The sequence below is a fragment of the Pholcus phalangioides genome, unplaced genomic scaffold (genome assembly GCF_987345545.1).
Source record: "Pholcus phalangioides strain wild (caught in Gottingen) unplaced genomic scaffold, Ppha-v1.0 ptg000010l_1, whole genome shotgun sequence".
NCBI classification, from domain to species: Eukaryota; Metazoa; Arthropoda; class Arachnida; order Araneae; family Pholcidae; genus Pholcus; species Pholcus phalangioides.
The window spans coordinates 8622415-8635307 of NW_028301603.1; the positions used below are offsets into that span (position 1 = coordinate 8622415).

General features: G+C 36.6%; 1 protein-coding gene across 3 annotated transcripts in view; it reads right to left on the bottom strand.

The window, feature by feature from the left end:
* VhaSFD (V-type proton ATPase subunit VhaSFD) overlaps positions 1–5261 on the bottom strand; it is a 33349-nt gene extending 28088 nt beyond the window's left edge. For all 3 annotated transcript variants that reach the window (XR_016193395.1, XR_016193394.1, XM_089237514.1), the window contains exons 1-3: positions 5031–5261; positions 2101–2182; positions 1064–1253 (exon numbers count right to left, since the gene is read on the bottom strand). Coding sequence is in view for 1 of the 3 variants with exons in the window: in XM_089237514.1 (XP_089093640.1) it covers positions 1064–1253; positions 2101–2182; positions 5031–5094 (336 nt within the window). In the remaining 2 variants the exon portion in view is untranslated. The remainder of the gene's footprint in view (positions 1–1063; positions 1254–2100; positions 2183–5030) is intronic.
* Positions 5262–12893: the final 7632 nt, after the last annotated feature.

Here is a 12893-nt window from a genome sequence, read left to right on the forward strand (position 1 = left end):
GCTCTTTATCATCTTCTTTACTCGAAAAAGAACAGATTCCTACTCCTTTTTGTTTGTTTCTAAAGAAGGATTGAAAGTAAATTCCTGGGAAATTGAATCTTCAGATTGTGGTTTTAAGTGACAAGAAACTTAAATCGGGGTCTGATTGTATTGTTGGCTGAAGTTTGTTTTCTATAGTTCCGAACTTTGAGGCACAAATGAAAACCTAGCTCCTAGTTAAATAGTCTAGCCACAGAGAGCAACAGGCCTACAATGGTACAGTTATTTAATCATTACACTTCACTCATAACTAGAAAAATTGATGGCAGCACTACACATAACAAGAATTAAACAGAAACGAACTTCACGTTAGGTTCATGACGTGCACGCACGTTCCAACATGTACCAATTCATTAGAAATGCAGCAGAGGAATGTGTACGAGGTGCAAGTGACTTGTCTAGGACTTAAAGACATACCTCTTTTCCATGCTACTACTATAACACATAATATTCACCTCATAAATATTCCTCTGTGGAGCATCTAACAAATTGGTAGATGTTGGAAAGTGAGTGTTCTGTATCTAACGTGAAGTTTGTTTCTAAGGGGAATGCTTGTTATGCGTGTCCAAGAAGTGCAGCCATCGGTCTTTCAAATTTAGAAGCAAACAAACAGGCAAGTTATTTGTTGAGCGTGGAATTTTTAAATGCTGCACGCCTGATTGCTCTTTGTGGATGATTTTTAAATGAGTGATCGGCTCAAACTCATGCCTCTAAGTTTGAAAAACCTCACAAAACGGACTCCAACTGACCACCACTACGCTGTCGAGGGGTTCGTGGATTGTCATGATGCGAGCCTATCCACAATGACCACATGAACACATAGCCAAAAAGTTTTAATTCCCGATTTTTCTGTGTTGCTATCAGACACAAATTACATAAAAATAAATTTCAGGACACTACTGAATGTATCGCTGTCAAAGGATAAAGTGTTAAGTTGAGCTATAAAACATAAAATTCATTCATCGAGCGTATTTACATCTGTTTCATTTAACTTTATCTTAAAATGATCAAATTACTTTTTTACCTGGAGCATATCATCAATCATGACCAGTATATACTGCAGGGTTTGATCCTTTGATATGTTAACTAACAAACTGAGGAATGTTCTTGCACACTGGTTCCCTTGCGCTTTGAGTAATCTCTCACGTTCTTCTGAAGTCGACGAGTCGAAAGCCACGATGAAATTGTAATCTTCTTGCGTGATCATCTGACTCCTATTGGGAGATTTGATACAAACAATATACAGGGTGATTCAAATTGTTTGTCGGTAGGACTAACTATGCAACCATTGGCTATAGAAGTCTTAATCACTTATAGTTATGAAAAGTTTTCCAATGACATGTGTTCTCTTTAGATGACATTTTTTTTTTACAATCTAATTACTAAGTCTGGGTTCTTAAAAACAAGCATTGATTGCACTTGCTGGGGTCAAAATGCACCACTATGCCAATTACGCACAGAGTTTTTACAACGCCAGTTGAGGGGTTAATCAACTATTTTGGCTAATTAAAAGATCCATTCTAATTAATTAAATTGCTGCGTTGATACATTCAATTTTTTTTCGAATTAAAATACGCTAACGGCACCAATTTTCATCTGTTTTTGTAAAAAAAACTTCAGTATGTTTTTTTTTTGGGGGGGGGGAGGGTGCACCATGAGGGTTAACCACCACAAAATTATTTTATTAACCTCCATTCAAATTAAATTTCAGTTTCTTATGCAGCCACGGTAGAAAGGCCATTTGGGCACACATGTTTATCAGCATTGATGATTGTGATGAAATGACATCAATCCGATCTGAAAAGCCTAGCTGTACGGTATAGTTACCATAATAATCATAGCACTGAGCGCCAATGAAGGTGGAGCACATTCTGCATTTTAATCTAGGCTTTGTCCTCATCTTACCCACCACTCGATCACCGTCCCCTGGAAATGCTTATCGCTCATGCAAGCTGAACATCAAGTGTTTTACCGCTCAGTATTACAAAGCAAACAATGACTGCAAAATCCTAATATGGTTTCACTTCACATAACCGAATCAAATTTCGCTTTTATACTCACTGTAGGTATGACATCCAATTGACTCTTTGCTGTCTTATTTCACCAGCCTTGCGTTGCAACAGACTTGTTGCTGCGAGAACACCTACGAAATATTAAATTATGATTCATGCATTTAATAATAACATAAACAGGAAAAAAAAATGAGTATTGGCATCTGTATAGGTGACTTAAGAATAGACAATTTAAGTTCTGATATGCCATGTCAAAGTTCGGTCATAAAGGCATCATATCAAGCACATTGTTTTACAAATGTGTTATTAAAGCCCGCTAAGATAGGCCACTAAAAGTCATCAAAAGGGGGGGGGAGGGATTCGACCATTTAAAGATTAGTATATAATATGCAGATACAGTAAAGACTCTAACGTCCACATTTTGCTGGAACCAAACACATTCCATAGACTTAACATTACAGGTAACCTATGAACAATGACTTCCGAAAAAAAGCCACTTTTGAACAGGGAGTCGAAAAAAATATGCATATTGTTATGCAGAAAAATAATTTTCGAGCAGATTTTCAAGGGAGTTGCCCCCTGAACTCTATAGGGAAAAAAAATCATATATGCTTTCTTTTTCTGGGTATAGGTAGATGGGCATATTAAAGGCAGTGCAGAGGGGAAAAGAGCCACTTGAGTAATTTTTTTTTATTGTGCCATTGGCCATTCAAGTGATCTTTGTGTGCTGTTGGTTACTTAACCCGCAGGTCACTTAAATGATAAATTGATGGAACTTAAATGACGTGGAAATTTGCTATATAGTAATTTTAGTTCCAAAAGCAGGACAAGACCTGACTTTTGCCTCGTTATGGAGACAAATATCTCTATTGAGTTCCCTTGGAAAGGTCTATGAAGGAGTAGTTATTCAAAGACTGCATCATTATAACAACAATCATAATGTCGTAATCCCTGAACAGCAAGGATTCAGAAACAAACATTCCACGACCATGTAACTGCTGAAGGTCGTCAAGTATTTGCAAAGGGCGAAAACAATTCAAGAAACAGTAGAATTAGCCCTGTTTGTTCCTTCCAAAATTTTTGATAAAGTCTAGCACAATGGGCTTTTGCTGAAGCTAATTTGCATGAATACACCTCAAAGGGGAAGATACATTTGGAAGTCTGGGGAGAGGGGCACAGCCATTATTGCTGGGGTTGGGGCACGATGATGTCTATACACATATACATTAGATCAGTCGACTCCATCTTTGACACTGGAGGGGGGCAATGTCCCCCATATCTCCGCCCATGATTCGCCTCCTAGCTTGATTTATTTTGTAAAAAAATACCTTAAAGGTCCAAATTAATAAGACACTTCTGAGTGAGAAACATATCAGAGCCTTTATAGCTCATGGAAGCATTCTGAACCCAGCCCTACATAACTATCACATGAAAGGACTTTCCAAATAGCCGCTCAGGTAAGGCAGCTTAAGGTGTGCTTAACAGCACATGGTTGCTTAAAATCATATCAACTCTTTGCGAGCGATCGATGACCTTCAGTTGCTTCAACGTGGAATGCCACCACCCTGCTATATTGATATTTAGATATGACTGTTTCCTCTCCGTCTCAAGAAGCATCATCAGCCCCCGAAATTTTTTTTTTTTTTTTCTGAGGCTACCTCCCCTCCCCCCGGCTTGGCTAAATGCCTACCTGCAAATTTACATGGCTCTTGGCTCTTTCATAAAGACCCCCCCCCCCAAGCACGTGAGGTGCCCGAGTGGACCCATGCATTAAGATGGCGCTGGCTTCTCGGTTTTTGACATAAAAATATTGTCTCTGGGTGTGGAACTCTCTTGTTCAACGGCACAACACGAACCCGACCATCCCATATGACCATTTTTGCTCTATGGAATTATTAACCTATATAGTTGGTTATAATTTCGAGGGTTTGAAATTATCATTTAATATTTTAATCCTTAAAATTACGAATTCATTCAAACATTTATATTTTAATTTTTATGTAATTTTTTTTAACATATCTATTACTTTCGATTAATAGCATATTTTTTTCCAAAGTTACGTGCGTCAAAGATACCATGGCTGCCAGGGGCGTACCCAGGATCTGAACTAGCAACTCACAGATACTAAATTGATACGTCTGTGCTGTGTGTCAATTACTACACTTAATTTCTCTTCGGGGGGGAGGGGGGGGCAGCTGCCCCTGCTAGGTACGCTCATGACGGCTGCTGTTATGCATTTCCAGTTCGACTAATATAGCTGGAAGGGGAGGCACAAAAAGGTAGTCTTTTATAAACCCCCACAAGAAAAAATCGAATATTGTGAGGTCCGGCGATCTTGGCGGCCAGTGATGTTTAACCGAATTGCCAGGTCTCGTACAGTTTATTCATCGTTTAGGAATGCGATCGTCTAAAAATTCTCGAACGTCCAAGCTCCAGTGCGGTGGTGCCACGTCCCGCTACAAAATGAAGTCATACGAATCGGTTTCTAACTGTGGGAAAAGCCAATCTTCACAAACACTGAAGTGGCAGCCGAAGGGACAGCGTTAGCGCTACCTGTCAGCAACTGCGTGAAACTCGAGATTTCCCTCTTTCTACCTGTACATTATTCGATCAAAGCTGAATAGTTATGATTTCTTTTTTAAAATCGGATGATTCTTTTTGAAATACCCTGCATATCCCACCCTCCCCTTAAAAAACTCTAAAAGCAACTGCTTATCTTGGCGTGAATAATAATTGAATTCCTACAAAACATGTATTCCGCGCATACTAATTAACACCGGTAAATGTATGCACACACAGAAAACGCCCTAATCGCATAAAGTAAATTCAATCTCACCAAATCGGATTTATAATTTAAAATAAGTCACGGGAAATTAAGATACCAATGGGAAATTTCACTATTAATTGTATAATCACTGTATCATAATTATCTTAGACACTTTATCAAAAATAAAGATGAAATATTATCATAGCTTTAACCTCCTTTTTCAATGTCATCGGGCAGAGCAGAAAGCTTGGAATCGATGTTAGTAGACAGAGCCATCTCTCGTGATGATTTATTCTTTTAAAAGTTAGCGTCCTTGATACTAATTCATGCAGGCTCTGAAATTAGTGGGGAAAGTGTGGTCTGAAATAGTCACTTTACAGTAAACAAAAATCATATGACTCTTCAATAAATCCCCGTATTTACTACAGCCTTCTTGTTTTTGGGTAGGATAAAGCTATTTGGTCTTTTCACCGCGTGAAGAGTAGAAAATAAAAAAGGGAGAGTGACTTTTACGTATGTATAAACTGACTATATTTTTTTCGAGAAAAATATATGAAATCCGGGAAAAACACGGGACATTGCCAATAATCGCGAAAAATGACGCCAATAGTAAGCAAAGTTGCTATACCATGCTGAAACCACGGATCATTCACTAATCGAGGAAAATGAGGCACCACTTCGAATTGCAGTGAATTAAAAAAAAAAAAAGCAAGACAAATATGTGAAATAAATAATCTCATTTGTACAGTGTGTCATAAAAGTATGTGAACACATTCGGGGGGGGGGATCATTTTGTTCGTCTTAACCCTTTCAAAAAGGCCGGTTTTTGTAAGAAAATCTCAGAAAGTATTGTGGCAACAACACTTGCGGAGCTACAGAAAGAATTTTTTAACTTTTTGAAAGCTCAGGGCTGCCACCTAGTTGGGGAAGAAAGTTTCCAATGGTTATTAAATATTTTTTATGGAAAATTTCTTTCCTCACCCGAATAAAGAAAAAAATTGAAAATAAGCCACACTGTATGCCTCAGTACGTCCAACCAACAAAATTTCTCTTTGGTGGGGAAAAAATCCTTATCACCACAGGTTTTCCAAAACCTCATAAAGCGAGCCGGATGCAGTGGAACCGTGCTCATACGGCCGCAGTCAGTTCCTATAATGTCAATAGCAAAATTATTCGACTCCGAAGAATGTGCGTTGCTGAAATTGCATATTGTCACCAAAAATTTTAGTGGGCCCTTACGTAATTTGTTTCAGTGAGCCCCAAAGAAACGGTTGTTTTTTTCAGATTTTTTTTTTCTCCCAGCGTTGAGGGTAAGAAAAGAGGTTTGCCGACACAGTAAGTTCTTTCCTGTAGAATCCGCCGTTCGTAATGCCGAGAAAAGCTGAAACTGGATGAATTGATCTTGCAGAACAGTTGAGTATCCCACCAAAATCGAAGTCCAAAATTTCACTAGTCGAGCTGATGTTCTACTAAATTTCATTCCTTTAAATACGATTTAATGCCCTTACTGAAATGATATTTTTGTATAACAGAATTGGAGATGCACACATTGAATTTTATAATATCTTTGAAATTTTTATACAACCTCTTGCTGAGGAAAAGATTTTTCTATAAAGTTGTTCCCAAAACTGTGGACTATACTGATGAATTACTATACCCCAGAATTACTTGAAAGCATCAACAGCTCTCTTGACACCAACTTCGAGGCTCGAAAGCGAGCGAAAATCTACCCGTTAAAAAGTTTCGCCGCAGAGAGCAACAGGCCTACAACAGTATAATTATTCATTCATTACACTCCACTCACTATGAGTTAAGGTAGTTCAGGTAGATAAAGAAGCTGATTGAGTAAAATTATGAGATGTGTTTTGTTAGTTTTTGGAATTAGGTAAATGTTTGGGTAAGTAAAATTGTTTTCTTTAGAATAGACTTGAAAAAAAAAGTGGAACGATATTATTTAGCTCATGATTGATCTTTTTAGAAGGTATAAATAGAACCCCAATGAAAATGAAAATCCAATAGCTGATTGTATAATAGAATGCGATTTCTAGTCAACGTTCATCCCTAACATTTCGAGGCACTTATGAATATCGTTTAAGTTTTTTGCATAGTATCGTATATACACTATATATAGAAAGAAAGAGAGCCAGAGAGAGGAATAGTTTTTTCACTTGTAGCTCGTTCGTTGAGAACAGAAAAAGCGCTCATCGAGATTTTTTTTTTAAACTTATAAGCGGACATTAAAGTTTTAAAACGTTTTAAAGTGTTAAAAACAACCAGGAATTTAGTCAGAGTAACATTAATACAAGAATTCAAATAGGATTTTTGATCGTGGAATGAGCAATTATGCAAAAATCCTTTAGAAAAAAACAACTGGTTTTGCTTGAGATTTTTTATTTAATATTGAATAAAAAAACTATGTTGAGAAAATCTGGCTGTTAGTGGCGAAGCAATATCGTATAGTGGTAGATATATGCAATTATTTGAATTATAATGAATAGCGATCAGAATAAAGCATGCATGCAGTGAATCACATAATATCAACCAAGAATTTAATTTAGTTAGCAATGAGAGATAATTTAAGTGTGTAAATTTTCCAGGGCACACAGATTAGATTGATAATTCAGATCAATTAAACGCTTTCCTGAAAACGGAATAACGGGAAGAAAACCGCTGTTCGTCATTCCCCCCCCCCCTACCAATTTTTGTTCGAATGTGTCATTCATTTGCCCTCTCGGAACAACGCTTTGATTCCATATAAAAAGACGAAATTCCAAAAAAAAAAATACATTTCGACATGTAGATTCTCGGTTAGGCTAATTCGAATAGCACAAGTTGCGTGGACCACATTCTCTAACAGCTTCATAAATCAATGCTCAACGGTATCCCACAAAACATCCATCTTTTGTGGATTCGTGCTTCCATTCACAGAAATAACCTTACTTGAACAAAACCTCTCGGCAATATGTGGGTCCGAGATTCTGCGGGACCCCCTCCCCCTCCCCCGAGAAAATTCTGCGCATCTCACGATTATAAAGGAATCTCTGTTTAAATTCTGAAACAAAAAATCTGTAAAAGCAATGTTAAAAAAATATGAAATACAGTAAAACCTTGGTAAGTCGTCACCTCATGTTATCGAGAAATTATGACGGCTTAAGCGAAGTATCATCAGATTCAATGTGCAATGTTGTGAAAATCATATGATTTTAAATTAATATAACATTTATTAAAATATGAATCAAAATTAAAATATTATTGAAATTTATAGATTTCAGAGGAAAAATGACGGAATTGGTTTTTACCTTTTTAATCTGTTATTACTTAACTTTTTGTAGTAAAATACAATAGTAAAATTTATCAAGGTAATCTTTCACGTACTAATTACAAAGTAATCTCGAACACAGAGTCCACTTTAGACTTGAAAGGGCCCTTGATAGGAAAAAGCACACACATTAGAAGACCTCAACTTTAGAAAAAATGTCTGACTTTTCAACAAGGATAACTTGTTCAAATTTGAAGCCCTAAAATAGTGAGGCCCATGCAGAGAGAAATCAGGTCTAGCTCGAATAGTTCCTAACGTTTCAAAAACCTTAGTCAGTAAATGAACTTTCGTTACTTAAACTGTTCTGTTTTGGTACATAGGCTCTTTTGGTGACTTTTAAGCATACGGCAAGCACCTTTTTTAAAGGAAGCCACAAAAATAATCCGTTCCTCTCTCTCAAACTTTTCCATAGTGACGAGTAAACGAGGGTTTAATAATATTGTTGTCTATGAAAGCTGGAAGGGAATGAAGAAAACCTACGACTTATTAGGGTGACGACTTAACGAGGTTTTACCGTATATATATATATCGAACACTACGAAAGCATTCTCGCCGTACACGTGCGTTTGGCCAAGCATCCATGTTGTTTACGCCTGCATTAAATCACTTGAACCCACCAATCATTGAATCAATATCCAATGTTCTTTTTTTTTTTCCCCGCTATAAAAAATGGCGACGTGTTTTGTGCAGCCTACACTTCCACAACGCCCGAAATAATTTCATCTTAGTGAATGGATCTGACATGATCCGATTCTACTGCACATTCTTTCTATCTGTCTAGATTCTTTTTATGAAGTTAAATAAATGAGAAATTTTCTCATATTTTTCCGAGCTATGTTTGAGAAGAAACCTGAAAAATAAACAAATGTAATAGATACAAAAGTGAAAGCAAATCACAGCTTTGTTTAGGCCCATGGCCTGTAGACCATTTTTGGAAAATAGCTACTTTACATAGAAAAACGATTAAATTCCAAAATAAAATCGTTAAAAGAGCTCTGACCGCTGAAATCCGTACTGCTGCATTTAGAACAACTGTGAGATACTTTCCAGAACCGATGCTGTGCATTACTAATACATTGAAAGTGCTGTCAGGGACCCTTTGATTTCATATAGGCTAGGTATTTCGGGAGGCCAAACCGAAAGGTATACACAATTACTGAAATGCTAAAAAAAAATGCCTTAATGAAAGAAATAATTTTAGAATTAATGAGAAAAAATAGTCACAGAATTACCGAAAGCAATAATTGCAAAACTTCTGATGGAAATCAATAATTATTGAGAATAATTTAGGAATTGTCAAGAACAATTTCAGAATTGTTAAAAGTAATAATTTATGAAAAAGTTGAGAGTTTTTGAAAGTTGGATGAAAATTTATAAAGTTAATGGAAAAAGTAATTTCAGGGACAAATTTTAGATTTAATAGGAGAAATAATTGGTCAAAAAGAGTTGATTAATAAAAGGTAATTATTTGGGAAAAAAATAGATGAAAATTCAAATTTTATTCAGAAATTAGGCCAAACGCACGTGATCGACGAGAAATAAGAAGCTTACATAGCTTATTACGTATATTTTTTAACATTGCACAAGAGCTCTTTTAGTTTTTGTTTCAGAATTTAAACAGAGATTCTCCTTCATAATGTTGAGATGCGCTGAATTTTCTCGAGGGGGTCCCGAAAAATCTCGGACCCACACATTGCCGAGAGGTTTTGTTCAAGAAAGGTTATATTTCTATGAATGGAAGCACGAATCCACAAAAGATGGATGTTTTTGTGGGATACCGTTCAGCATTGATTTATGCAGCTGTTAGAGAATGTGAGAAACGCAACTTGGCTGTTCGAATGGGCCTAACCGAGAAATCAATATGTCGAAATGAATTTTTTTTTTCAGTATTTAGTTTTTTTTACTATACGGAATCAAAGCGTTGCTCCGGGAGGGTATCACGTGACTCGGTGGAAAAACATACTCAATCGCCGTTATTTTCAAATGTATGCCATCAGGAGTTTAAAACAATAAACGAAAGAAATAATTTCAGCATCGGTGAGCAATTCCCAAAATCAACGAATAGAAAATTTCGGTATTAATGAAAGATAATTCCAAAATTAATGAAAGATAATTCCAGAATTAAGGAAAGATAATTCCAGAATTAAGGAAAGATAATTCCAGCATTAATGAAAGATAATTCTAGATTGATGAAAGTGATAACTCCACAATTAATGAAAGTGATAATTTCACAATTAATGAAAGTGATAATTTCACAATTAATGAAAGTGATAATTTCACAATTAATGAAAGTGATAATTCCAAAATTAATGAAAGTGATAATTCCAAAATTAATGAAAGATAATTTCAGAATTAATGAAAGATAATTTCAGAATTAATGAAAGAGATCATTTCAGCATTGTTGAAAGCAATAATTCAAAAATTAATGAAAGAAATAATTCAAAAATTTATGAAAGTGATAATTTCAGAATTAATGAAAGAAAAAATTCTAATTTTAATGAGAGATGATTTCCGCATTGATGAAGTGATAATTCGAAAATAAATGGAAGCGACAATTCCAGAATCAATGAAAGAAAAAATTCCAGCAATAATAAAAGAAATAATTTCAGCATTAATGAAAGAAATAATTTCAGCATTAATGAAAGAAATAATTTCAGCATTAATGAAAGAAACAAATCCAGAAGAAAGGGCAGAAAGAAATAATAATTATTAAAGGGAATGATACCAGAATTAACAAAAAAATTTTTTCAGCAGTAACGAAAGAAATTATTCCAATATTAATGCAAGAAATGATATTTAATCATTTTTAAATCTTTAGATGAGTTCTCTATCCTTTTTTTTTAATCTTTTAAATGCAATAGTTCGAGACTGAACTATTGCGTCAGTTTGTTCATTTCAATGGGGAAGTTGCCAGGCAGGAACTGTGTTTTCACCGAGTCTCGTGATTTTCTTGCATTCGATGTTGACGTCGTCGCAGCGGCTCGATACTCCCTCCAGTAATATAAGCGCGATGGGTTTTTTTCTTCGGGACATAAGGAAACGTCCAATAAAAAACAACCTAGAACAAAGCAGACGACAGCATTCAGCCAGCTCCTTAGGAACGAAGCCCACAAACTGAACTGAACGCTCAGTTCAGCTCTTTCTTCGGGTCATTAGGAAACGTCCGAAACAAAGAACCTAGGATAAAGCAGACGACAGCAGAAATATTCATTCAGTATGGTTCCCTACGAGCACGGTCCACAAACTGAACTGAATAGCAAGTTCAGTTCTTTCTTCAGGGCACAAGGAGACGTCCAAAACAAAGAGCCTATCGTTCCATTCACGGTTTTTGATATTTAGAAACGCGTCTACAAGTTCACAAATTCGTCGCTAGATGGTTGCACATACACCAATAGGTCTCATCAAGACCGTAACGTACCTTCTAGGGCAGCGGTTCTCAACCTTTTTTTTGACTCGCGGAGCCCTTTATAGTAAAAAAAATTCCATCGCGGAGCCCCGTAGACCAGATTTTTTAATTATTCATCAAAGTTACTGATTTATTTTTACTATTTGAAAATATTTATAATAATTTTTTTTAAATTTTGCTGTTTTTTTTTAATTTCCTTGGCCGCGGAGCCCCTGGAGAATGCACAAAGAGCCCTAAGGGCTCCGCGGAGCACCGGTTGAGAACCGAACCGCTGTTCTAGGGATTTCAGGCAACATTTTCTCGGGGCCCTTAAAAAAATTACGCAAAATAAGTTCACATTTTTTTTTTTTTTTTTTTTTTGTGGGGGGTCCCCAGCCACGAAGCTGGGCTGGAAGAGGTCTCGGCAACGGGATAAGTCCAGTGGCAAAGTTCTGGCGTTCATTCATTCATGTGGGGTCCCCATTGGGTCGGGGCAGTGCCCCGGTTGCCCCATCCTAGTTAAGGCCCAGTATCTCATAAATGGACGATAAAAATGCAAATCTCGACGGAAAGGGCAAAGTGTTGCTTATACGACGAAAATTAAAATTTCAAAATTCATACTTGTTGGCGCCGAAAAATTCCCCTCGACGCGTAAATGCAAATCTTAATAGAAATTGCGAAATGTGGGGTATACGGTGAATACTAAAATTTTCAATTCGACACTGTTGAGATTTTAACCAGTCGGAAATATTACCCAGACCCATGCCCTAGTACTGATGCTGGGAAAAAAATTAACGGAATAAAGGGAATATAAAAGTAAGTTTAATTTTCTCCATCAAGCAAAAATGGTAAAAGATAGTTCCAGCTCCTTATTGTTTAAAGCCATGCTTTAGCAGGAAATCGGTGACGTTCAAAAGCTTTGTGAAGTTATCATCGTTTTAAACATCCAATTCTTGCACATAAAACCTCTTGCGTGACAAGGAACATTTCCGAAAACTGGCTCATGAAACTGGAGCTTCAAAAAACGAAATCCAAAAATACGGCGCTGCCCGGGTTTTCTTCAATGAGGCTTTTTGGATCACGTGATATCTCCCTCTTTCTTTGAGGGACACACAAACCGTGTCCAAGTTAACCAATATGACGACTTCCTGCGCTGTTTATGAAAGAAACAAATCTAGATTTGAAGAAACGTAGAAATAAATATATTTCCCCCCCCTTCCCCCCCTTTTTTGAGGGGCGCCAGGTGCTTCGATTCTCCTTCCCGTTGTACTTCAAGTTATCCATCTGCCTATTTCTGCTTCCAAAAATGCTTAGTTAAAGCTGTGGAATTTCTCCGATGTACTTTATGGACCCATAATTAATTTTAAAACA